Source organism: Cydia splendana, chromosome 24 (assembly GCF_910591565.1).
Source record: "Cydia splendana chromosome 24, ilCydSple1.2, whole genome shotgun sequence".
NCBI lineage: Eukaryota > Metazoa > Arthropoda > Insecta > Lepidoptera > Tortricidae > Cydia > Cydia splendana.
Genome location: NC_085983.1, coordinates 5,343,939 through 5,371,933, shown reverse-complemented (window position 1 = coordinate 5,371,933; position 27,995 = coordinate 5,343,939). Strand labels below are relative to the sequence as shown.

The 27,995-nt window shown below is 40.5% G+C and overlaps 4 protein-coding genes across 4 annotated transcripts in view; 3 read left to right on the top strand and 1 right to left on the bottom strand.

Annotated features, from left to right (window-relative positions):
- Nucleotides 1-781: 781 nt before the first annotated feature.
- Nucleotides 782-7,043, top strand: LOC134802380 (inactive peptidyl-prolyl cis-trans isomerase shutdown-like). The gene is made up of 6 exons (XM_063775016.1): nucleotides 782-927; nucleotides 1,789-1,914; nucleotides 2,470-2,609; nucleotides 4,674-4,795; nucleotides 5,338-5,540; nucleotides 6,059-7,043. The coding sequence occupies exons 1-6, from the start codon at nucleotides 857-859 to the stop codon at nucleotides 6,804-6,806; spliced, it is 1,410 nt and encodes a 469-aa protein (XP_063631086.1). The 5' UTR covers nucleotides 782-856; the 3' UTR covers nucleotides 6,807-7,043.
- Nucleotides 7,044-9,421: 2,378 nt separating this feature from the next.
- LOC134802441 (uncharacterized) lies at nucleotides 9,422-12,920 on the bottom strand. The gene is made up of 4 exons (XM_063775106.1): nucleotides 12,683-12,920; nucleotides 11,742-11,922; nucleotides 10,068-10,259; nucleotides 9,422-9,626 (listed from the first exon to the last, which is right to left on the bottom strand). The coding sequence occupies exons 1-4, from the start codon at nucleotides 12,864-12,866 to the stop codon at nucleotides 9,461-9,463; spliced, it is 723 nt and encodes a 240-aa protein (XP_063631176.1). The 5' UTR covers nucleotides 12,867-12,920; the 3' UTR covers nucleotides 9,422-9,460.
- A 315-nt stretch (nucleotides 12,921-13,235) lies between these two features.
- The window catches only part of LOC134802393 (uncharacterized), a 329,661-nt gene continuing 314,901 nt past the window's right edge, over nucleotides 13,236-27,995 (top strand). The window contains exon 1 of the mRNA XM_063775035.1: nucleotides 13,236-14,691. Coding sequence (XP_063631105.1) covers nucleotides 13,390-14,658 — 1,269 coding nt within the window. The 5' untranslated portion in view covers nucleotides 13,236-13,389 and the 3' untranslated portion in view covers nucleotides 14,659-14,691. The remainder of the gene's footprint in view (nucleotides 14,692-27,995) is intronic.
- LOC134802168 (uncharacterized) lies at nucleotides 23,231-27,933 on the top strand. Its single transcript, XM_063774762.1, has 6 exons — nucleotides 23,231-23,275; nucleotides 24,718-24,870; nucleotides 25,581-25,736; nucleotides 26,617-26,730; nucleotides 27,224-27,379; nucleotides 27,875-27,933. Exons 1-6 carry the CDS (start codon nucleotides 23,239-23,241, stop codon nucleotides 27,931-27,933), a joined length of 675 nt encoding a protein of 224 aa, XP_063630832.1. The 5' UTR covers nucleotides 23,231-23,238.

Sequence of the window (27,995 nt, the reverse complement as noted above, 5' to 3'; positions counted from 1 at the left end):
TTTTGATCATTTTAGGTATCGTTAAACTTTTGAAGTAAAATTAAAATTGCAAGAAATATCGATAGTTTAACGATATGACTTTATCGACATGGCTACAGCCAGGTGGTGCCTCATTGTTAATCGTACATAAAACAAAAGTGGTAACAATGACAGCTCGCTTAGATTCCATCTTTAAGTATATTATATAAACCTTATATATTATATAGTAAGCCAGAGAAAAAAAAAAGTATATTATATCTATGATTTCAACCTTGGCCATTTTATCGATATCGATAAAAAAAACGCAACTGTACCTATAGCATACTGCTTTATTTTCGTCTGTTATATTGATACTATTGTTCTTTGTCGGTTCTTAGGCGTACGTGTTGGTATTGATTTGCCATGCAAACTAATTCCATTCGATAGTATGGGAGTCCTGCCTTTTAAAACGTAGTGGTTAATCGGTTATATTCTGTTTGAATGAATGATATGAGTGAAGTGAACTTGACTGTTGCTCTATTATGTATTTCGGATACCCTGTGACATTCACAAATTACATATAAGTTTCGTTGATTACAATACAACCGATAATAATTATTTAATGTTTCTTAACCAGGACACAAATAGCAATAAAATTTTATTTTACTTCGGATTTTCTATAACGAGCAAGTGGTTAACGGCAATCATTTTTATCCGACAATCGGTTATACTAGGGATGACTTTGAACACACCTCGGAATACAACTGTCACTGTCAAGTCAAAAGCTGCAAAAGGTATTAAGGTCAGAAACTACTCCATGCCCATGGTCAGATGTAATTTTATTTTGGTAAGATAAGATAATAGTTTGTTAAAATAAACATCTATTTATCATTTCACAATGGACGAAGCTAACAATGTAGCAGATGCTTTGGAAGAACCCATTCAGTTCTCAAAAGGAATAAACCTCAAGTAAGTGTTTTTATCACAGATATAAAATTCGCGCTCTATATTAATTCTATGGTTTTTATAAATTTAAATGAGCTTAAACTACTATTGATTTCTACTTGCTATATGATAAAGCTTTCAGTTAATTAAACACAGCACCTACACAACAGTAGTCTCACAACAGTTTAAATTCGATTTCAGTTATTTGTAGCGATGTGCCGTACTCGAAATGTTCCCGAGAACCGAGAAATCTATCGGAAACGTTCTCGGAAATTTCTCGGAAATGTTCTCTGAGAGTTTTACCCTTTCGTCGCAAAAGCGATGAATTCTTTTGTTTAATCGCTTAGTGTAGGAGATTAGACAAATACCATGGAAGCTTAAAAACAAATACTTGGCACCATAAATAGCAATATAAAAAATAATACTAAATGAGTAAAATAACACAAAATTGCCCAAACAAGTTATATGAGGCAAAAGGTATAAATTTAACAAAAGTAAATATTTCACTCCAGTAAAAAAAATTAAGATTGTTCATAACTTATTTATGCTAATAAGAGAACATTCTCGAGAAAGTTGGAAATTTTCCGGAAATTTCTTGGGAAAGGAATTCTCAGAGACGAAAATGTTCTCATTGGCACATCACTAGGTATTTGATTAGTTTTCCTCTAGCCCACATTTGTTTTGAATACATAACTCGTTAGGTCAGAGATAAGGTTTTACTGCCTCAGCTTATTCCACCCACTTATGCCTACAAAGCAAAAAAAAGCCATTTGAATTTGAAATCAATAGTAAAGGAAATATGATTGAATCCTTTTTGTTTTGAAATCAAATAAAACAAAAGTAATGCCACTCTGTTCCATTTTCAAATGAGTGAGTTGGTTGCAGAGAACTGTTGACTTCGAACACCGAGTTCTGCATAGACCTGGATTACAAGAATACACATAAAGCTATGAAGGCCGATCCTCTTCTGAACGATGACTTGTTTGGCGTGGATGATGATGATGAAGAAAGGTATTTTATAAGTTTTAACTAACTTGCTATGTTTGTACGGAAGTAACTGTGTACAGTTAACTATTTTTTATCAAGCAGATAAGGTAAACATACTAGTGCTCGACATGCTAATGCCCAATAGATCAAATAGATGACACCTTGCTGTCACCTCTATTGACAATGACTTAAGTTTCAAGATGACATGTACTGGGACTGTGTCGAGCACCAGTACATTTACCTTACCTTACTACAAATTTTGAAATTGAAGAAAAATTAAGAAAAAAAACATTTTTCCTTTAATAAAAAAATTAAGTATCATTTGCAGATGTATTGGAGTGATAAAAATAGTTTAGGATGGGTTAGTCTGTGCGGCAAGAGAAGAGTCGTGAAATGTATGGGATCCAATACATTCTACGACTTCTCTTTCCGCGTATACTCTAGCACATTGTTACTGGTGAATTCTCAATATAACAGTCTCTAATTTATTGAGTCGGGAGTTCATTTGCAGAAGCCCATATCAACTATTGCAAAATAGCATAAGTAAAATTAGTATTTTAATTTAAACTATTTTAACAGTGACATCCTCAAGACCTTGGAGCAGACTACAGAGTATGGCATGCTGTCCAGCCCGGAGTACCACTCATTTGACGAGCTAGGAGCCAAGATGACAGACTGCATACCAACCGGGGAATGCAAGATGTTGGTATTAGAAGAAGGTAAACCACAATCATATTTTCACACCACCTATTCGGAAAAGTGCTTTTTCTTCCCTGCTAGGAGGTAGGCTTGTGCCTGCTCGGTCACTACAGAGAGCGCTCCGCTCTCGGTCAATCGGTCAAACAAACTAGTTTGGTCTTTTAGTTCCTTTAGTTCAGTTCGGTCATTGAGAGCTGGAATGAATATGAATCGATTTTTCAGTAGTTTTTTTTATATCTTTGGCTGCTGAATTACGATTCAAGTTGTACGATACTATATGACGATTAAACATCAAAAAGCTTGACACAATAAAAAAAAATATTTGATTTTCCTTCATACTTTTCAGGTTTAGGACTGTTTGTCACTCTTTTATCTCGTTCGCACTCGTGCCAGCGTCAGTGTGAACCATTTCGTTCAGTCTATTTTCTGTTTCACTCATGTCAAGCGCTCACCAATCCCACTGAACTAAAGGACCGAAAGACCGATTATGAGCGTGCAATAAGATTTAGTTCCTTTCGGTCCTTTATGGGATTTCATTCTTAACAGTTCATCGTTCATGACTGACACAAGCCTACTAGGAGGGATCAAAGTGGCACTTTTCTTCCCTGCTAGGAGGGATCAAATTAACACTTTTCGGTTCTAGCACACTATTTTTAAATTTTTTTGCACATTATTTATTTATTTTCCTCATAGTTGATGTGAAAAGCAGTATGTGTCACACGGTATCAAAATTATTTCGTCTTGGGCGTTAACACTTGAATCCCTCGTTACGCTCAAGATTCAATGTACGCCCTTGACGGAAATATATCATTTTGATCCCTTGTAACACAAACTACTATTTTAGGTATAAAGAGACCTCACGTGTATTTTTCTACAGTGAACGAAACTAAGAAAAAATACCTTCCACATGAGTAGATACTTTTTCTTCTCCGCACTTTAAAATAGCGAGTCTATTTTACGAAATTTTGGAGCGCTGGATGAAGATCCAAGACCTCTCGCGCAGGAGAGGAGGCCTGTGCCCAGCGGTGGGACATTAAAAGAGCTAAAATATTTTAGTATTATACGAGTAAAGAAAACAAAGTCTTGCGTTATACACTTTCGATTAAAAGCGATCTCTACCAGAATTTAAATAATTCTAGTTTGTCATTTATGTACTTAATATGAAATGCCCAAGGGGGCAGTAGTTACGTCTAATATAGAAGAATATTTCTAGGGGATGTAACTTAGAAGATAAATAAGTTCCGTTAACTTATGTGAATAAAATATGAGACCCCAAAGTGTTCGAATAACGCTACCGTCTTTTGTTATTAACAGCAGCCGCGGCCCGCGATACCTTCATACTCTTGCGCGCCCCGGCGGGTTGGTCAACAATACCTTCTCGTAACTCATGAGGCCCTGGTACTTGCTCCACGCTAAATTAAATTTTTAGACACTTTTTTTCTCGATTTTGGCCACCGTCGCCTATGGATATTTCATTGCAAGTTTGTCTATATCTATTTGGTCTGCAACCCTTCGTTTCCCGGCTTCTATCTATAGTAATCTATAAAATAATGCCGCCGGCCAAACGAGCCGCGTCTCCACCGACCGAGCTGCTCCGCGCGGCAATTTCCTCGCGAGGCAACTCGTTCTGTATGGACCTTATGCCTTTTATTCTCATCAAACTCAAACTCATGTGGTTTGCTACAGGAGTGCTTCATGTCAAAATACATGAGATCAATAAAAATAAACGCCACGGCTCACATCCTCACTCCTATATACATGTATAGATATTTATATATATAAATCGATTTTTTTTGGCATTAGAAAAAGACTACGCGATCTTGACGTGTCTTTTAATTGAAAAACGCTTTTTAAAATCAGTAACTATTACTTATGATGAATATATGATTCATAAATGTTACATATGTGCCGTGACTTATTTTTCAAAAGTGTTTTTCAATCAAAAGACACGTCAAGATTGTTTACCTTTTTTCTAATGCTAAAAAGACTGAACTATATTACTGGCCTATATATTTTGATCTATACTGAACACTTCACCGTACATGTTTGTTGTGAGTAACATAATTTTGTTTTCATTATTACAGGTGACGCAAAGAACCCGCTAGTACCCTATGATGCAGAGGTGACTATCCACTATGCAGCATACTGGGAGAAGGAGAAGATACCTTTCGACTCTACGCTCACCATGAACTTTGGGAAACCCCAGGTAAAGGCCTATGCATTAGACGCAGGGTGTAGACCTTTGCGCTATATTCTAATAGACCTCATGCACACGCTTTTTTCACGCACACTCGTCATAGTCGTAGTTATACATAGTTACTATAATAATCAACTTTATGTATAACAAAATAGATGAGAAGTAACCGAAGCGGGCACAGATGGGAATGTACCTATTTCTATCTGGGCCCACCGGGGATAGATGAGAATAGTTTCCTTCTAATCTGTCGCCGCCCTGTCACAGATAGGATTAAACCGTTATTATGTAAACAGGGTATTTTCCTACTAGTCAAATCAGTTACTTTTTTAGAACTGTTAAAGCGATTTGCTAATATTGAATTTATATGAAACATTACATCGTGACGTCACGTTCAACTCACCTACTTTTTATATTTCTATCCGATTTATTAAATAGAACATGTGTTTAAAAATAACTCGTATCTGTGTTTTTCTAATAGTTATCTGGTGCTTTATTTCATGCATGGTGTAAAATAATTTATTTTAAATACAGTATAATACCCTACTGTTTAGAAACACCGGCTGGGCGACGGCAGGCTGATCCCCGGGTTGGAGATAGCGCTGACGCTGGTGCGCGGCCCGGCGGCGCGGCTGCTCGTGCTGCTGGAGCCCGCGCTGGCGTGGGGCGCGCGGGGCGTGCCGCCGCGCATCCGCGCCGAGCGCGCGCTCTTCGTCATCACCCTGTATGACGTCCAGGACCGCGCCACTCCTGAACAGTGAGTACCACGTGTAAACCTCCTGTCTCACATACTGAAATTATAAATAACTAGCTTTTGCCCGCGACTTCGTCTGCGTGGAATTAGTGACAGCAGCTAAAGTAGGTATAGCGCCTGGATAATGCTAATAGCAATAATTTAATTCGCGCATTGCTTACTTCAATTATTAGGCAATTCATTAACTCTTCCAATTCCATCCCCCTTTGCACTCTCTTCAGGGATGATTTCCCACATAAAAACTATCCTATGTCCTTCCCCGGGACTCAAACTATCTCTATCTCTATACCAAATTTCAACTAAATCGGTTCAACAGCTTAAGCGTGAAGAGGTAACAGACAGACTGACTCACTTTCACCTTTATAATATTATAGTATGGATATAAAGTGGAAAAATTCACTGTCTCGGCTTGAACCCACGACCACTGGATCACTATTTCAATTTCAATTTCCTCGCGAGGCAGGTCGTTCCGTGTGGCCCCGTACTGGATTAGAATAAATGGTTCATCATTTATTTTTCAGGTTCAACAGCCTTCCGAAGGAAGAGCAGAAGAAGTACGAAAACATCATGAAGACGGTTGAAAGTTTGCACGCGGAAGCGAAAAAGCTATTCTCGAAGAAAAAATACAAACCGGCCAGGAACAATTACCAGCATTCCATGTTGATACTCAATTCTGCCAACCCAGAAAATGAACTCCAAGAGGATAATATTAAAAAGTTTAGGATTAACACCTATGTCAACTTAGCTATGTGTTATTGTAAACTTAACAAACCGAACTACGCCATTTCGATGCTAGAAAATTTAGATTATGTGTCAGATGTTGATAAACATTGTAAAGGATTATTTTACTACGGAAAAGCGTATCAATTATTGGGAAACAACGAAGAAGCATTGAAATATTACAAGAAAGCTTTAACGCTGGAGCCTAGAAACAAAGACATTGGTAAAACACTGGCTGAATTGGATGAGTATCTGAAAAAGACAGCGGTAAAAGAAAAAGAGCTGTGGCAGAACGCCTTCCAGTCGACGCCTGCGAAAAAAGAAAGTATTGTCTATGATGTTGAACAGGAATTCGAAAATGGCGTACGCAAAATGTGCCAAGATCTGACAGAGAGAAACGAATATGCCAAATTTGATCTGCCAACAGGTCTTTCTAGGGATGAAGTTATGTGTATCAAGTCTCTAATTAGGGATTTTGAGGGTCTGGTTCTAGTGGAAAATGGCGAAGGTAAAAGGAAAAAGATGTCTATTATTAGGAAGTTATTGTAAAAATGTTTGGTTTTGGGTTCCGTACCCAAAGGGTAAAACGTGACCCTATTACTAAGACTCCGCTGTCCGTCCGTCCGTACGTCTGTCACCAGGCTGTATCTCACGAACCGTGATAGCTAGACAGTTGAAATTTTCACAGATGATGTATTTCTGTTGCCGCTATAACAACAAATACTAAAAAGTACGGAACCCTCGGCGGGCGAGTCCGACTCGCACTTGTCCGGTTTTATTAATAACGTTGAAGTCCATTTTAAAATTAAAATATTATTTATTACTACAGACCAGTGGTGGGCAAAGTACGGCCCGCGGGCCATCTGCGGCCCGCGAATGGATTTTATCCGGCCCGCCGCCGGTCGTATGAAATAATTAGAATATGGGCTATATGGCATTGGCCCACGATTATCACAAATCAAAATAAATTTTGGCTACAATTCTGGCCCTCCACTTAAATTTCCTAAACTTTTTGGCCCCCCATGAAGAAAGTTTGCCCACCACTGCTATAGACGATAAATGGAATACTTCTAAGATTGTCGTTACTAAGAATAATAGTGTAAAATGTTGTGGTACTGTAACGTTTGACAATCCAGTTACCGCAAAACGTATAGTGCCGTATTACGTATAGCGCAATCTATTTTAGGAGAGGCATTTGGCTAGAGTGCACTAAATTAGACTAATAAAAAAAGAATGGTTTCGATTGGCGTTTTCAACGTCACTTGGTTAGGCCCCTGAGCTCGTATACTATGCAATCAGATCAAAAGAAGTGCCATATTTTTAATAACATTTATAAAAGTATGATATAAATACAAATAAAACTCTCAGTATATTTTTATAAGTACATTTATTTATTTATTTAATCCTTATTGTATAAAAAGGCGAACTTAATTACATTCCTATATGTAAGTATGTTTCCTCAAAACATTCCAGCGAATTTAGTTGTATCAGATAAGTGCTTTTGAGGGATACATAATACTTAGAGCTCCATTAGTTTTTCAATTCCGTCGGCGACTTATCTACCTATAAAGCGTCTACAAAACAGTAAAATAAATAGCAGAAAATAGTTATTAGGCGGGGCCACACATAACGAGCCGCCTCGCGAGGAAAATGCCGCGCGAGGCACTTCGGCTTGTGTAGACGTGCCTCGGCCGCATTGCCTCGGGCGAGGCACGTCACGGACCGAGCGCGAAAATTGCCGCGCGAAGCAGCTCGTTCTGTGTGGACCCGCCTATTTGTTTTACAAGGGGGCAAAGTTGTTATTTAACTCGTGCTAATACTGATACCCGAGCAAGCCAAAGATTCCAAAATAGAATTACGAGCATAGCGAGTAGTTCAAAAAGTGTTATAGGTATTGAGCGTTGCGAGGGATAAACAAACTTTGCTGCCGAGTGAAATAGGTACAAAATATTGGAAAGTGGAAATATCCAACGCGTGGAAAGTAACTGTAAAACATTACAAATCAAATTCAAATAGCCGGGTCGACAAAGAGCGAGCATACGCGCGAGGCAATTTCCTCGCGCACAAAACGGCCAGTATAGACGTGCCTCGCGCGCGCCGCCTCGGCCGAGTCACGTCTACACTGGCCGCATTCTGCGCGAGCGCGCGTTTGCTCGCTCTGTGCAGACCCGGCTAATGAACGCTAAACATTTATCATTAAATATCATCACTTATTCTACCACCGAACATGAGGAAACAACTCATAATTATTATGTAAAGCGTAGAAGTTAAGCGTAATATTAATAAAATTGTGTTATTGATATTTCATGCTTTTTATTTAATGCAACTAATAAACAATCCCAATCCTTGCGTCCCAAATTCATAAGGAATCTACTAAAAAAGATATAATTATCTTCAAAATGGGCAAGTAATTACGAGGATACTGGACGAATGCTTCTTCATTCAAACGTAGTACCCATTTTCCTCCCTGGGATATAGATGCCTCTTCGTTTCACTATTTTCGATTTTATTATTTATTAAAGTTACGAGCGAAATAAATACCATATATAATTTATTTAAAGCTCTTAAACTCATTTAATATTAAAAAACCGGACAAGTGCGAGTCTACAACTAATCCAGCTTTGATGATTTATTTGAAGACAAGTCACATTTCCCGAAAGTGCAATCTAATTTGAACCTTAAATCGGAATGCTAACACGAAGAGGCATTGAAATTCTACTGGCGCATATGTGATCGATAATCGAATCGATCGATAATGTACCCGTCTCACATAAACCAATGACAGATACAGAAGGAGTTTTATAGCTATCTGTCTGTCCCTGTGCGTCCCAAATTTCAAATGTTGTGTAGGTTAAGCCGGATCCACACACAGCGAGCATACGCGCGAGGCAATTTACTCGCGCACAAAACGGCCAGTGTAGACGTGCCTCGGCCGAGGCGGCGCGCGCGAGGCACGTCTACACTCTACACGGGCTAGCACATGATTGACGCGACAGTATCTCGCCGCGAGATATACTACCCGTCTTTTTAAAGACGTTAGTCTATCTTGCGGCGAGATACTGTCGCGCCAATCATGTGCTAACCCGACTGGCAGTTTTTTGCGCGAGGAAATTGCCTCGCGCGTATGCTCGCTGTGCGAAGCCGGCTACTAAAAGACCAACAAATTTCAGTTATGATATATTAAAAAAAATATTTATAGCTTGCTACATCCCAGTATAAGCCTCGATGGTGTTGGTCTCGCGCGCCATCTTGAGCGCCCGCAGCCGGCGGTCTGGGTCCGACAGCCAGTCGTAGTGACACCGCGCGGTCACGAGCCGAGATATCAGCCATCGCATCATCTCCATCTTCTGTATAAGCGCTTGCAGTTTACTGTAACAACAAAATATGAGGAATGTAAAGTGATGTGAGTGAGGAGAGGTGACCCCCCCTGCATAGAAATTTGTTAGGAGGGGGTTACCTCTCTCTGCGACTGACTGAACCTATAGCTTTTTTATCAGTGAAAACCTTTGTGACAGAACTTATGGACCGACTAAGTTTAAATGTTAAAACTAGATCATCATCTTCAGGCACTAGTTTTTACGAAAGCGACTGCCATCTGACCTTCCAATCCAGAGGGTAAACTGGGTCTTATGGGGATTAGTCCGGTTTCCTCACGTAACAACATTCTAACAAGTATGTAAGGGCGAAAATGACGGGCATAGAGGCGATAAAACTGGAACCATGCTGTGCCCGCTGAGCTCACCCTACTTTTAGGTCTTCTATCATAGTCATTCATTGAATCATTTTGATCGCGAAACTCTGTATGCTTACTTATGCAAAGGTCCCTCAGCAACCTCATCATCCACGCTCGCCTGCTCGCTCATATCCCTCAGTTCTCCCAACTCCTCATCCCACTGTCTCCGCAGCGCACCATGCTCCTCATCAGCCTTGGTTAGCAACGCTTCGATTTCTCGAAGCTTTTCCTCTCGGTCTTTGTATTCTTTTAGCTTGGCGATGATTTCTCTGTAACCAATTTGTGTATGTTAAAATGACTGTCTAATAATTCAGGGATCACCAATTAGTTTCTTCAGGGGTCCGGTTCTTAAAATATAATGACCAATTGACCATCGCGGTCCGTTTCACCTTGAGTTTATTAAATAAGCAAAAAAATTAAATAGGTCGGCGATCCGCCAATTCCGCCATTTAGTCACCCATGGTCTAATCATGATAACAAGAATTTTAAGTTTACACACATAATTGCAATAAACGTTTTTATATTCTATTCTATAACTAGTGACCCACCCCGGCTTCGCACGCACGGGTTAGCAAATTATTAGGGATGTACCGACTAGTCGCCGACTAGTCGCCGACTAGTCGGGAAAGCCGACTATCCGGCCACATTTGTAGTCGGCGATTAGTCGGCGACTAGTCGGCACTTTATTAGTGAAAGAATACCATATGTTTTATGTTTATTTTACTAAAATACCTATTCAGGATGCATACGAAACCTTTTGTTCATGTAAATAATTGACCGTTTGATGGTTATCGTATGTTGGTGGGCTGGTGTTTTCCTCTACAGGTCGATCTCAACTGATTCTCGTGTAATTTCATGTGCAAGTCGATTTTTTAAAATTATTATTTAGTTTTTTTTTTTTTTAATGGTAGAGCCATGACTGGCCATGAGGAACTATTCATGTTATTGCAAAATTTAGAGACTTAGACAGGGCACGTTGCTCGTAAAGACGCTGACCACAGGGGATAGGTTCTTAACTGGCGACTACGTACGGGAAATAGAGCCTTGAAAATACCTCCTACAAGCTGTACTGACGGTCTGCTCAGGATTGTAAAATAAAAGAACTAAAGACAGAAACTGAACGAGGATTTTTGTGATAGGTCTTTGAACCTGTAGAGAACACCTTTTAGCCAAGCTAATATGATGAATAGCGCAACCAAAGGAGCAAAACAATTGTTTTTCACCTGAACTTATACGAAACTAATGATCTGGCCGACTAGCCGACTAGTCGGCCGACTAATCGGCCATTCGAGCGCCGATTAGTCGGCTAGTCGGCCAAATCAATAGTCGGTACATCACTACAAATTATACACCTAAACCTTCTTCAAGAATCACTCTATTTATATAGTTCGTTTTTTTTAGCATTAGAAATAAGGTAAACAATCTTGATGTGTCTTTTAATTGAAAAACACACTTTAATAATAAGTTAGGACAAATATGTAACAAATATGAATCTAATACGATCATTTATATTCTTCTGCTTTCATAAGTAATAGTTACTGATTTTTAAAAAGCGTTATTCAATTAAAAGACATGTCAAGATCGGTTACCTTCTTTCAAGTTCTTTCTAATGCTAAAAAAAACGAACTATAGGTGAAAACCACATGAAAATCCATTCAGTAGTTTTTGAGTTTATCGCAAACATACAGACAGGCAGACGCGGCGGGGAACTTTGTTTTATAAGGTGTAATGATAATAAAAAATCTCCATACTCTTTCCTCTCCATCTGCTCTGGTTCGAGCTTGCTATCAGGTGTAGTTATCAGCTTCTTCACATCATGGAACTGGGTAACACTCTTCACAGTCTTCTGTTCCAGGACTTTCCATGTGGCTGTGTCTTCGTACTGGGCCATTGTTGCCTCTTCGGAGCTGGGTTGTGGGCGATCGGGGCCCACTGTAATGATACAAGCATTTTTACTTTATTAAGTAAATTAGAAGGTGGAATAGTAGAAATGGTATTAGTTCAGAAATTGATGGGAAAGATGTTTAGCAAAAAGAACCTATGTGACTTGCATTGAACATATGAGGCTTTCCATCAGAAAAGGGTCCTAATGCTTCATCTGCATTGACCTATCTATCAGAATTTCAGATGGAAACATCCTTATTGCACTTGAAGCATAAGGATTCGACCCTTTTGTGCTGGAAAGCCACATATGATTTTTATTAGATCTTGTACATGATATTTTCATAGACATGTGTTATTGCTAGGTTTATTCAGAAATCTAAGGACAGCCTTTTGTGTTATATTATATATAACAGTTGAACTCACACAAACCATAAAATAAATAAAAATCTAATTACTGTACTCTGTTTGAGATTGAGACTCTGATAAGATGCAAAACAGAGAAGTGGAGCCAAAGAATTCTCATGTGGCACCCTACAGATGGATCAAGATCGCAAGGCCCTCAATTAACACGATGGGAAGACGAAATTATACTCACAGTGGGACCACTCTGGACAAGGGTGGCAAGAGAGAGGAAATACTGGAAGGAGTTGGAGGAGGCCTTTGCCGACAGGCACACTGAACCAAGAGACTTCATATAAACATTCAAAACTAAAAACCAACAATCATGTTCAGAATAAAGGGCTATATAAATAAAAATAAAATTACTGTACTAATGTAATAGATATAGATTACTTAGTTCTGTACTTACTAGATATAGATTTTGCCTGCAGAAGCCTTAACTTGGCAGAAAATAATGATAAATCTTGCATTTTGTTGACAATTTCTTCATCGTAAGATTGCCCGATTCTAGCACAGAATAACTGGGTAGAATCATTTTCTAGATCCTCTTGGAAATTAATACATGCATCTCTTAAGTTTCTAAAGACCGACATGGTAAATAAAGTTTCAAATAACAAGCTATGTTTTGGGTACAATAAAATAAAAGGAGCCGTTATGAGTTTGCTTTGATTTGACATTTAGGTGACAGTTTGGGGGCCTATTCTCATCACAATCGAATGCACTTTTTTTACAAATCCATTGTATAGACTTTTCTCTTGTCTATGAATTTGTTGAATCAAAATAAAAATTCAGCATTCAAAGGAATTAAAAATTGCGAAAAGTAAGTAAAATGTAATAATCTTTTTTAATATAATTTCTTACTTTAATTCCACAGCAAATTAAAATTATTAAACAAGATTGTAAAATTTTCGACCGATTGTCGATTCAAGTGGCGTTGCATATCACTACACTAGTGACAGTTGTGTCCTTTGATCGATATTTTCTTCCTTCAGTACATCTGTTTCAGTATTGACAAACAATGCGAAAATGGTTTAAAATCCCACAAAACCCTAAAAAAATGTATGTATAAGCGATCCTAAACCAGTGTTCAACCCCGCCAATTCACAAATCAGCAAAATGACATACGACATGGAATGCTACATAGGCAACTTGCCTACCGAAGTGTTGCTGTTCATTTTCTCGTTGCTAAGTGCGCAGGACCTTACGGCATGCCGCCGAGTGTGCTCAAGGTGGAAGATGATAGTCGACGGGATGTCCAGAAGCGACCATTTATGGCGATTGCACTGCAGACGGGACTTTAGGAACATCTATAAGATAGCCCGAATCAAAGCGCGACCTGGTGTTTTATGGTTCCATATTTACCGCTCGTTATCTCTTTGGTCGAAGCTCTCTCAGGCCAGAGAGCAGCGAGATGAGTTCGCAGCAGCATCCGGTATTAGTGAGGAAATACAAAATTTCAAAATACTTCGAGACGGGATCATTGGTGTTCACAAAAAGGGAGCCATAGAGTACTATGATATTGATACTTTGGAGAAATCGAAACGCTCAAGCATTACCGGTGATTATTTAAGATATACGGAGAATGATGATTATATTATCATACTTAGCTACCATCTTCATTTATTTATTATCAGGAAAGCGATTCAGAATCCTAAATATGAAACAAATGTAACATTTGACAATGTTAAGTCATTTATATTGGCTAAAAACAAGGTATACTATGTCACATTAGAAGACCAGATATATGTATGCCTGTTAGAGGATGGTGGTCTCACTGAGCAGTTTATAACCAACTCATCAGACGGAGTCATGTGTCTAGGTTTTACAGATATGCTTCATGTGTTAACGTTCCAACGTAACATTTATACTGTAGTTAACGATAATGACCTCCATTTTACCTGTAGTATTGATTCGGACTCGAATCTGCTGCACCAGCTAAGGGAATACAACTTTCTAGAACGTATGGATTGGCGAGTCTACATCCAATGGATGTATGTCCTGAACCACACTATACCGGAAGGTCCATTGCGTGACATAGTAGTCGTCCGGGTATATGGTGATGTCGCATTTGTCGGTTCCAACTGGGGTGTGCTACGTATCTATTATGCACCATACACTGGTGACGGAGAATTTGATTTGTTCAACTCGGAGCCAGTGAAACAGTATAACTTCATGGAAAGATATGACTGCCCGGTGTTGTCAATGTGTCCGATCATACAGATTGACGTTATGGAAGGAGAGGCTGGACATACAGTGATTGTGGCGATGCCGAAGAAGATTGCAGTGCTGGAGTTTACACACAGTTTCAAACGAACTGCCTCGGTGGCTATGCTGCCGTACAGTGACACTCAGAAGGTAAAAGTGTTAAAGATTGATGATCATTAAGAATGACTAAATTTTAGCTTAAATTATGCCTCAGTACCATCGAAAACCAACTGGTTATGCCTAGAATGGATTGGGTTAAAAAAAGGTCTAGAAATTACTTATTGTACCCAGCCGACATATGAAACTGTCTTTGTATTTATAATGTGTATCCTCCTAAGTCCCAGTCATTTTCGCAGTTTTAAATTTATAATCCTCTTTTATTTCTTTATAGTTATTTTTTATTTATTTCTTCAAAATTTGATTTGTTATATACACGGTGGTTCACGATTTCGGGGTTGGTTCCATAGTAAAAGTTGCTCAGTATAATCCCAAAACCTCCCTGGCAACAGGAATGCAGTTATTTTTTAGCCACCCTATAGGGTGTATTATCTGAATCCATTGCTGCCAGTACAATATGTAGAATCAGATTGCACTTGTACAATTACATTTTATAATAACATGAAATTAATCTACATACATACAATTTCATCAATCAATATTATAAAATTAAATCTAAAATAATCCACCCTGGATCGTACCTGGCTCAAAGGTCCCCCGCTGCGTTTCCCTGCTGAACTGCAATGCATACTTACCTGCTGAACCAGATACGATTCAGAGTGAGAAATGATGAAATGTCGTTAACATTTTTAAAAAGTCTAAAAATCTTGTAACAACTTAAAATAATTGGGGAAATAATTACATAGGCTCATTTTAAAATAAACAGGGACGAGAAGGGTTTACATGACTGTACTCTTTGTGGCCCTGCACATATACAAAGTCCATAAATGTGTGGGTATTTAGCATTGACGTATAAAATCTCAGGACTGGCCTTACGGGCAATAAGAATGGGGCAAGTACAGCGGTGTGACACCGCTACAACGCGATTGGTTGATGAGTTCGCATCACGCACGCGATTGGTTGATGAGTTCGCATCACGCGCGCGATTGTTCGCAACTAGCTGCGTTAGGCTGCGCGATTGGCTCGAATTGGTGAGTCACACCGCTGAACTAGTACCATTTTTAGTGCCCGTAAGGCCAGTCCATCATCATCTCCTAGCCGTTTTCGGCTACAGCGACTGCTTTGCTACAGCTGAGAGCGTCGCTGGTGCGCTCTCAGGTGACTGACGTAGCCAATCTTTGCAGCAAATGTGCGGCCACATTCGCTGCATGTCAGCACCCCTCCGACGTAATTATACGTGATGGCCACAGGTGGTCTGGCCTTTAGCTCGTCACGCTTAACGTCGAGCTCTGTGCGTCGCCTGGCTTCAAATTCACGCACCTGCGTCTGCACAATATGTCTCCACTGTGGACGGTCACCAGCTAGTGTCTCCCATGTTAATGGCTGTATATGAGCTCTTTTCATATGCCGCTTCAACACATCTTTGAACCGCAGAAACTGGCCGCCTTGCTTTCGCTTACCAGTTTGCAGTTCGCTGTAGAAGATGCGTTTCGCGACTCGGTCTTGGGACATGCGGGAGACGTGACCGCTCCATCGTAGCTGTCGTCTCATTAGGTAGGCCTCTATTCCGGCGACATCAGCACGTCTAAGGATCTCCGTGTTCCGAACACGGTCGGACCAGTGGACGCCCATAATGTCGCGGAGGCATCTTAGGTGGAATCCGTCCAATGAGCGAATATGCTTCCGATATACGCACCACGTTTCTGAGGCATAGAGGAGATTTGGCAGGACAATAGCCATGTATACAGCAACCTTTGTAGAGAGCTTTATGTCGTGCGACCGAAACACCTTGGAACGAAGTTTTCCGAACGCTGCTGCAGCGGCTCCTATTCTGCAGTTTATTTCATTGTCAAGGTGGCACTTGGCTGTAATAGTGCTACCCAGGTATTTAATCTGCTCTACATGCTTAAGCGAGTCCCGGCCGAGTTTAATGTCAATCTGGGAATTGGCAATTATGTCAAGGGCCAGAACTTCAGTCTTTTTGACATTTATTTTTAGGCCAAATCTTTGACATGACTCATCAAGACTCGACATAAGCTGTTGTAGAGCACCTGGAGATTCGGCCACAAAACACAGGTCATCTGCATACATCATCTCCGTTATGACTGCGTGAGACACCTTGGTGCGCGCTTTTAGCCGGGCTAGGTTAAATATGCCACCATCGGTGCGATAGCGAATACGAATGCCATCAGAAGAAATTTGTAGTGCCTCCCGAACTACTACTGCGAAGTACAAGGCGAATAGAGTGGGCGCAAGCACACAGCCCTGCTTCACGCCACAGCTAACAGAGAAAAACTCTGATTGTTCGCCCTTGACACTTACGCAGCATTGCATGTTGTCATGCAATAGCCGGATCATCCTAACAAACTTTTCCGTACATCCCAGTTTCGCCAAAACCACCCATAAAGCTTCGCGAGGCACGCTGTCGAAGGCTTTTTCTAGGTCAACAAAGCACAGATACATTGGTTGACCTTGCTCTCTACACTTCTCTTGCAGTTGCCGTATAGAGAAAATAGCCTCGCAGGTGCCTCTATCTGGCCGGAAGCCAAATTGGGTCTCAGGTAGAATGCTTTCCGATAGCGGCATCAAGCGGTTTAGTAGAATACGGGCAAAGACCTTCCCCGGAGAAGTTAGAAGGGATATACCTCTGTAGGAGTTACAGTCAGCGCGGTCTCCTTTGTTCTTGTATAAGGAACAGATGCGAGAGACTCGAAAGTCAGCAGGTACTCGCTCTTCGTCCCACATTTTAGAGAACAGCTTCCAGACCGCCTCATGAAGCTCCGTCCCTCCGTACTTTAATAGCTCTCTAGGTACATTGTCGACGCCCACCGCTTTCTTGTTTTGTTGTTGTTGTATGGCAGTGACAACCTCACGCAATAACAAAGGCTCATCCAGTTTTTGTTCAGTAGGCAGAGCTGGTATCGAGTCAATATGCTGCATATCTGCAGCACGGTCAATATTTAACAAGCTGTTAAAATGTTCTGCCCACCTCTTGAGCACGTCAAGCTTATTGGTAACAAGTTGAGTTCCGTCGGAAGACTTTAACGGCACAGAACTTCGCTTTATCGGACCAACAAGCTGCCGGATCTCATTATGAAACGCACCCAACTGGTTCGTGTCAGAAAGCCATTGTATGCGCGCGGCTTTGTCATGCCACCACTTGTCCTTTACTTCCCTGATTTTTCTCCGAAGAAGAGTTCCATTCTGCTTGACTGCGTCTGCTTGGTCACTACGATTCAAACGCAACAGGGCCCGGTGTTTCCTAAGTGCTTCAGTCAGAGTTTCGTCGTTATCGTCAAACCAGTCCTCACGTCTACAAGATTTAACACCAAGTATCTGAGAGGCGGTGTCGACTACTCTGGACGAAACCAAATTCCAGGTATCAATGGGGTCACCACTATCATAATTTAGAGTTTGAATCGCATTAGTGACTGCCTGAGCATAGATCTTTTTACTTTCTAGAACTTCTAATTTCCCTACATCTAGGCGCTCAGGTTTCACTCCTTGAGATCTACGGGGTAAGTGAAGACGCAGTCTTAACTTAGTAACTACAAGCCGATGGTCACTCCAACAATGAGCTCCTCGCATGACGCGAGTGATACGGACTTGGGAAGTATTATTCTGCCTCACAATTACGAAGTCTATTAAGTGCCAGTGCTTGGACCTAGGGTGCATCCATGTTGTTTTATATTTAGCGGGTAATCTAAACATAGTGTTAGTAATAGCTAGATCAAATTTGGCACAGAGTGATAGTAAAAGCAAGCCATTACTGTTCATATTCCCAACACCATGCCTTCCCAACACCCCAGGCCAAGCCTGACAGTCACGGCCGACCCTTGCGTTAAAATCGCCCAGCAGCAAAATCTGTTCCCTGGGTTGGATCTTAGAAAGAGTTTGAGTGAGCTCTTCGTAAAACTTATCTTTGACGTCATCGCTCCTTTGCAAGGTCGGTGCATAGACTCCGACAACATTGAGGTAATTTTTATTTTCTAAGTGTATACGCAGGGTTGTCACACGGTCAGAGATGTGAATAGGACATTCCTCCAATTTGTTGACTATACTGTTTTTGACCGCGAAGCCAACACCAGTCCATAGATATAATACGTCAATGGTATTTAGGGATTCTTTGTAAAACTCGTACACCTGCCTCATCCCACATTCCTGGGGTCTATTTGGGCCCCCAAACATGTTTAACTCGTGTGCAATTTTTGTGTTAGATTTGTTTATTAACTCCTTTATCGTAATTCTCAAGGACTTTTAGTTTTGCTGAATGTACATGATGTACATCGCTATACAATACATATGAGATGTGACTGTACAGGGGTTGGCAATTGTTGAAGGTTTGCATAGATGGCACCATCATAGCTTGCCCCTTTTTCTATGAGATTGGGCTTAAAGGGCTGGCATCCAGGGCATAAAATTCCATTAAATAAACAAAATTTGACACAGTTCTAGGGATTGACAGGGCAAGCTATGCTGGCGCCATCTGCTAAATACTTCGACCGGCCAACCCCATTGACAAAAGGTACAAAATATCTAATATACAATACAGGGTCATTTTTGGACTGAATGACATACTGAACAACTTTTTCTATGGGACCAACCCCTAAATCCCAAAAAAAAATGGCCTTCACATATGAAAAGTCGTCGACATCCACTCGACCAAAATCTATGAAACGGCCAAAAAAAATTTTGTGATTTCAGAGTTGGTCCCATAGAAAAAGTTGTTCAGTATAAATAAATAAATAAATATTATAGGACATTTTTACACAAATTGACTAAGCCCCACGGTAAGCTCAAGAAGGCTTGTGTTGTGGGTACTCAGACAACGATATATATAATATATAAATACTTAAATACATAGAAAACAACCATGACTCAGGAACAAATATCTGTATCATCATACAAATAAATGCCCTTACCAGGATTCGAACCCGGGACCATCGGCTTCATAGGCAGGGTCACTACCCACTAGACCAGACCGGTCGTCAAAATATCAAAGTATCAAGGTCGTCAAAGTATGATGGTATGACCTACCTAATCACCTCGCACAATATGGCTAACGGTCCAAAAATAGCTACTTATTTTAAATGAACCTGTAACTTTAAAAATACCTTTCAATCTCGATCTTCTTGCCAAGTTGACAAAAGTATTTTATTATCACGTTTTATGTCACCCTGTATGTGACAGTACTAAAAAAAATAATTATTACTTTTTCAAAAATTATTTCTTTAATTACATTTATTGTAATAAAATTAATTTTCTTATAAATAACCTTTGGAATGACATTGTAGAGTTTGTTTGTTTTTAGTTTTGGTAAGTTTAGGCATTTCAAAGGTACCTAAATAATAAAAAAATATTTTTGAATGTTTTGAATATTGTAACGTTTTATAATAAATGGGATGTGTGTAAAACCCTTAATTCCTAATTGAAGAAGAGGTATTCGTACCTAATGCCATTGTGAAGATACTGAATTTAGTTTGTATAAAGTAACTGTATTCTGTATGTTTGAATGCTAAAGATCATTCCAGAAGGGGACAAAATTTCGCCAATCTGATTAAATTGTCCGATCAAACCAGGCCGTGCGGCCGCGCGCAAACGCCAATTTGGCCACTTTCACCAATTTTAAATTATTGGTGTTATTTGAGCGCTCTACATAAAAAAAATGGCCCCCAAACGCGAGTACAGTCACCTGCAATAATATGTTACACAACGAAGGCCGCAAAAATATCTGACACGATCTTATTTGTAGAGCCATTAGAGCGTGTCAGATATTTTTGGGGCCTCCGAAGAGTAACATATTATTGCAGGTGACTGTACAAGCGTCACAAATTGTATTCTTGCGTCCGCAGTCCGCACCCCATCAGTGGGGAGACACTCCTGACTTCGGTCGAACTCGGCTCCGTTCGGCTCGGCATTGCTCCGAGCAATTATTAGGGTTGGCACCACTTGACTTCCTTGTGCGTGCACGACCACAGTCACCACAGATAAGATAATCACTTGAATTTTGACAACCCTAAATAGCCGAAAAGGATAGTGCTATATATTAGAAAGGGATAGCATGATTCGACCCTGAATCGCTGTCAAACTTCGGGTTTGTAGGAAGTGTCCTTTCTGTACGGTAGTACTATTATTTATTCTGTGACCCCATTTTATCGGTAATATCAATCATAATCTGCGGTCGAATTCGGCGAGCCAAATTGGCGTTTGAGTCCGGTCGGCCTGATTTGATCGGACAATTTAATCAGATTGGCGAAAAATTGTCCCCGTCTGGGCAGGCCTTTATTATTATGCAAAAATTGTTTCCACTATTAATTTATAAAAAAGACACTTGGATCCATGTTTTAGGTATTTAGTTGTGTGAGATATGATAGTTTATCATAGATATTTTATTTTTAATTATTAAGTTTACTTAAAGAGTTGTGAAACTTACAGTCTGACGAAAATTAGTATAAAATTAAAAAGTGGCAACACTGTAGTGTCGTCCCGTTTTCTTATAAATTGGTTTGATAGGGACGACACTACAGTGTTGCCACTTTTTAATTTCTACTCCTTTTTGTCAGACTGTATGACGGCTCATTAAAAACTTACACATTGTAAAATATTGTACTTCATATTGTAGCTCTTGAATTATTAAACTAATTTAGCTCCGGCTTACCCACAGAAGGTAGCCTTAAATCTTTATGTGATCAGCAATTCAATGATTACAATGAAACGCTTGATTTTATAAAACCACACTAAGACTCCACTGTCCGTCTATATGTCTGTCACCAGGCTGTATCTCATGAACCGTGACAGCCGGTTTCTGTTGCCGCTATAACAACAAATACTAAAAAGTACGGAACCCTCGGTGGGCGAGTCCGACTCGCGCTTTTCCGGTTTTTAACCCGAAGGCCGCAGGCAGGCCATTACTTTTCGCGGGCCCTTGGTGACAACTGCTTTAAGATGTAGGCTATGGCTTGTTAAACATATAATGTACTTTGTAAAAGTTATTGCCATGCGTAGGTAGTTTCAACGTTGACACGGACTCGCCTTCTTTCATACTGTTATAGTCGTTCGATTCGTAACTGGCCCCGAACGGCAAATCCTTTGGCTATTGTTAAGTAAAACGGCGTGTGCTACTACCTGCATCGGTCGCTTTAAACGGTTATTGAATTACAACTACTATGAAAATTGCAAGAAGATTCAAAATGAACAAATGGAAAAATATTTGTCACTTCTTGTGTGGTCCCTCTACCACAGAATAAGTAATTACTGAGTGGCGGCGAGTCGAGCGCTGCAGAACCAGTCGAAAATGTGTCATCTGTTTTTTTTTAGCGTTGGACTAGCCCGCCCTCAGGATACAATTAGAATTTATACGACCCTCTTTTTGCAGATAATGGCATGTGCGGTTTTACTTAACAATAGACAAAGGATTAGCCGTTCCAGGCCAGTTACGAATCGAACGACTATATCGTAAAATGTGCCTAATTTGCTCCCCACTGGTTAATTGTAATCTACTGCGCTAACAGTTTTTATATATGAAAACTATATCATAACCTCATTGAGGGTAGTTATCACACTACTCCGCACTACGGAGTGACGTCCGGTGCTGCGGTTTTTAATAGCTCTTATGTCAGCGAATTAAGAACTATGGGACATATTTTTGAGTAAGATGTATGCACCCATAGTTTTACACTTGACTGTACCTATGCCACACCGAGGCCCGTATGGATTTAACATACGGAGCAAACCGCACCACTGTATCGTCGTCGTTGCACGCGAAATCGTCGTTTCGCATTTCGTAACGAAATGCTGTGGCAGTGTGATAACCGCCTTAAACATAATTTAGCTTTCGTGGCGCTACGGGTACGACTCACGACGCCGTCGCAGGTCGCTCAATGTCGTGGCCGAGCCGTTATAGCGTTCTTGCTGGCGTTCAAACGGTGAAAGTTTCGCAACGTGTCAACAACTTGCTAATTTGATTAGTTCGCCTAGTTTTGTGATAATCTAGTGTAAATTATTTTGGTTGAAAAATAAACGGGTCAGTAAAAAAATGGTTTTTATCTTCATACTCAATGAAAGTCAGTATTTATGTGGGTGTCCAGACGGGATAATCTAATTGACAATTTGATCAGAAATTTTATTGCGTCAATCTAATCTAGCGCACCAATACATTTATGGTGACCCTGTGACACCGTTGGAGTTGCAAGTCTCCTTAGGCTGCGGTGTCCGCTTACCATCAACCAAGCCTTACGCTTGTGTGCCAAATAAAATACCATTTCTAATATAATATACTATACCTATATACCTCTGTATTCACAGAAATATGAATTGTATTCCTGTTATCGACGCTTAAGATTTAATACTGTCTAACATTTTTGACGTTTTTTAACTTTTAATGCAGTTAGTTGCAGAAAAAAATAACGAATAGCATGTCATAATTGTCTAAATTTTAAAATATTTGTTACTTAGACAGTATTGATTCTTAAGCGTCGTAATGTTAACGGAAATAGTGCCTTATTGAAAACATGTTGGTACCTTTTGCTTAAAAACGACACAGTTATCGCTAAAGTTAATTAAAAAGTCAATTAGTTAAAACCCAAATAAAACAGGCTATTATTCTTTTAATTTACGTGCATTATAATTAAAATTCTTAAGAAAATGGGTGGACTCTCTATTACCTTATACCTTATATTTAGTAAGTAACTTAATTAAGCAATCTTTTAAAAAGTCAATTAGTTAAAACCCAAATAAAACAGGCTATTATTCTTTTAATTTACTTGCATTATAATTAAAATTCTTAAGAAAATGGGTGGACTCTCTATTACCGTATACCTTATATTTAGTAAGTAAATTAATTAAGCAATCTTTTCCTACCTGAAAATTCGTGAAATTTTAAATTCATTTTATTTGGATTTTTTTGTTGAAAATTAGCGTAAATTATAATTGAAACAACAGAGATAGTTGGCCCCCCTGCAAACAAAATGGAGGGGGGGGGGGGGATGTCAGTTATCTCTGCAGCTGACTCTACCTACCAAGAAAGACCACAGGCAATATTTTGCTTACCGGGCGGCTTCATCCGCCTTGTGTATCTTATAAAATAACTACTATTAATAAGTACTTCGCTGGCTCAGCGACCCGAAGTGGATCTTACGCTGCGTCTACGTAGAGCGGCGCGACCGGCCTAGGCGGCGAGACGGATCGAGCGGTGGCGTGCGGAACAAAACATTTTGTTTTTTTTTCGAGCGACATGGACACGGAAGCGTATATTATTGAAATTTTAAATGTACTTTCGCGTATTTAATTATGTTGTAACGTCTCCACACTCATTCTTGTGTACTCGCTTTTTTTTTGGGTGCTTTCTATACATAATATATAAAATACTAAACTAGATGTAAATAAATTTGTCGTCCTGTATTTAGCCCATTCACCCCTTCTCTTCTGTACAAGATGCTATTGACAAACAATTAAATGTATTCTATGCACTGAAGTGCCACTTTTGAAAAATAACATGTTTTTAAATACGTCTACGTCCTAGCCGCTCCTAGTCGCTGCCGCCGCTACTGAAAGTACGTGGCATGCCTGGCGGTCGCTCGCGTTTGCCGCGCCGCCAGCCGCCCCGCCAGTCGCCTTAGACCAATGTCGTGGCCAGGCCGTAAAGTCGTGGCATCGCCCGCGCTGCCCGATACAAATGTTCGAGTCGCGCGCCGCCCCGCTCGCCGCCGCCGCCGGTCGCCCGGTGCACGCCGCGCGCGTTGCCGCTCGGTGACAAGGCTCGTGGCATGCATTATGCGTCGCCGGGTTATTGTTTTTGCGACTTACCGCCGGTCGCCGCCGCCGATCGCCTTAGACCAATGTCGTGGCCAGGCCGTAAGCGAACAACCCGCGAACGCGACGCGGCGCGGCGGGCCCAAGGCGTTCGCGTTCGCAACGAGAACGAGATCGCCCACGTAGGACACTTCTATAGGTATCAAAGGATATATTCACCCCGCGCCGCATCGCTTCGCTTCGCGTTCGCGTTGTTCGCCTGCGTAACTATAGTACGCTGCGTTAGCCTCCGACCCGACACTAGATTTCGTTTCACTAGATTTTTAGATTTAGAATTTATAAAGTTTTTTTTGGATATATTCTATTTTACAGTATTTTATGTCGCTTGGACAGTAGGACTTCCAAAATGTTCGGATACGTGCCCTGCCGAGACATCGGATCTGTGTGTTGAAATAAAAGATTCCAGCGGAAAGGTGTTTAAGTGTGCGACAATGGGTCCGACGACCGATGTGAAAAATCATATTGGTAAGTAAAGGATGAGTCACGCTAGACCAGGCCGGGCCCGGGGCGAGACGCCCGACATGTACCTTCCTATGATGGCTGATCGGTGGTGCTTTCCATAGAAAACGAAGCGCAGGAAGCTCCGGCTTGGCACTGGCCCGGTCTAGCGTGAGTCATCCTTAAAGGTACAATTAAGTTGGACCACGGCGATGTGTTCCGAATACAGACACGTCGCGGCTACACGACTGGTTTCTATGTATGAAATACTTCAAAGTCAGCGACGGCGACGCGTCGCCGAGCGACGTGTCGCCTCGCCTGACCGCAGATCAGTATTATTGTTACTCTCACTCGGAACCAACTGCATAAGTATGATGGCGCTACCGTTCTGCAGTTAGCAAATTAACACAGCAATATGACGCGGCGACACGTCGCTGGGCTCCAACTTGTACCTTAAGCAGCAATCAATGTTTTTCTATTCTATTCTTCTATTCTTAAGGATGTAAATAGAAAGCGAAGTAATCTCTTGTAAAAAAATCCTGTTCCGATCCAAAGAGTATATAATTTCGGGGATCTCGGGAACGTCTCTAACGATTTCGATGAAAATTGCTATTGCTATTCGGGGGCAAAAAATCGATCTAGCTAGGTCTTCTTTGGAAAAACGCGCATTTTTGAGTTTTTATATGTTTTCGAGCAAAGTTCGGTCTCCCAGATATTAAATTGTTATTGTTTGTCAGAGAGTAGAACCCAGAGCAAGCAAGAGAAGAGTTATGATTTCCTAATAAAACCTACTAGAACGCAAAGAATTCGGAATGAAGAAGGAAAGAGATTTAAGAGATACAGACGCTCAATAAAGAGGGAAGAGAATTTGCAACTGGATATGGGTCTATGGGGTAAGGGTACACTATACCTATACTCTTTTAAATTAAAAATAATTAAAATTGTGGAGCGCTGTTAACCTATAGTCTGTATCTTTAGGTATTTAAATAAAAGTAAACGAACAATTTGTAAAATTTTCGGGTAGTTATAACATTTATTGGTTAACCAAACCAACCAAATATAAAACCGCCTGGATCAGTCAATGAACGGCGTGACTTTAACCTACATTATTTGATCGTTTAATGTTTTCATCTACCCTCAACTGGCTTAAGGAGCCATTTGAGGGTAGATTTTTTTTTCACTTTTATTTAAACACCAGATACAGAGTACCTATAGCAGTTACCTACTGATCGTGCGCGTGCGACTTTCAATCCGGAGATTGCGGGATCAAACCCCGGCTCGTACCGATGAGTTTTTCGGAACGACGATGATTATAAGAGTTAGGTCAAGCTAAGATGGCAGCGATTTTGAAAGCCCAGATTGTGCAATAAGTGTTATTTAAAAGTCATCGTGTCATAGAAGTTTGACTTTTAAAATAACACTTGCACAGTCTGGGCTATCAAAATCGCTGCCAACTTAGCTTGGTCTAGCTCTATATCATTTTGTACGATATATCATTTCATATTTACTAGTCATTTAGTCGGTAAAGGAAAATATCGTAAGGAAACCGGACTAATCCCAATAAGGCCTATTAGTTTCCCCGCTGAATTGGAAGGTCAATTCTTGAGATTAGTTCCCAAACGGACCCCGGCTACTATATGCTGTGGTAAAAAGCCTGGACCACGCCAGGAAGATGATGAATTATCTAACGGCGGATTGTTATAAAACCTTTTTATATTCGAGGCAGTAGGCTCTTAGTCTACAAATTAGAATTAAATATGTCTATTTTAACAGCACTCGGATTAGGCAATGAAACAGATGGCAAAGAACCAATTAGTAACGGTTGGAGAAGTATTGAGCAGCAGCGAGCAGTGAGTAGTGGTGAAGACGAGGACTGGGGTCGTCTGGGTGAGTCGATAAGTTTTCTACCAAGCCACTTGACATTATTATCAGTAGGTAGATACCACTAAAGTGCCATTCTATGGAACTTGCTAACTAATGTAAACAAAATAACACTCTTGGTTCAACTCTAGCTGTACTGCGCTAGTTTTTCGATCTACCCGCACTTAGTTTTTTATAGCAGATTTCATAATGATGCTAATGCACAAAACAACCCACCTATATTTCGCAATCTACGATAGTGGTTTATTTTTTAACGACCACACGTCACACGGCGTTTGTTTGGAGGTAGCACATACAGTGGCGGATTTGCAGTCTTTGCCGCCCTAGGCCCTGTGTAGTACCTAAGTACTAGCCGCCCCTTTCTCAGGATCCACCATATAGACTGCCGCCCCTAATATCTGGCCGCCCTAGGCCCGGGCCTACTGGGCCTTAAGGGAATTCCGCCACTGAACACATAAACTCTTCTACATAATATTAATAAACTGTTATGATTTGACAGACATCAGAGCTCAAAAGAAGGAAGAGACTACTTACTTGTACGATTTCCTAATAAAACCTACTAGAACTCAAAGAATCCGGAATGAAGAAGGGAAGAGATTTAAGAGATACCGACGTTCATTGAAGGAGGGGGAAGAAAATTTGAGGCTGGATAAAGGTACGTTAATCTACTCCTTTTACTAACCGCCTTAGATTGATAAAATATATTTCTTTAAAAACATGATTATTTCATGCTAAGTAACAGAAAATAATCAAATATTGTACCGGAAATGTTAGTCCCGAAAATCCCGAAAGTACCGGGAGTTTAATTTTGAAATCCCGGTTCTTTGCTTGGCTCTAAATCCCGGGAATTCTCGGTACTTTCGGTTCCGGTATTTCCCGGGAGCAAACCCTAGTCGTGTCCCAACGCGAGGTACTCCGAGCTATGAAAACCACACATATTATTAACTTAATTTAACGTCATTACCGTATTTTAAAGATCACCAAAGACGCTCACAGACGCGCACGGTTACAGTGTAGGTATTATAGACCTTCATACATTCCAATAAGGTTTACGCAAAGATTTCAAAAGGGTCTATCGGAACATTTCGAGTGCACCTTCTTCAAAAAAGTGTGTCCCTTCATGTGTTAACTACAAGCTTTCTGTTTTCAGAGTTCCTTGACCCAGTTCCGGCGTTGCGCCGTACCAAGCGGTCCTGCCGCGCCCTGTGAAGCCCTTAGCGGACCCCAGGCCTCCGATATGGTGCTGAACCACGTCTACAATGATGCCAAGG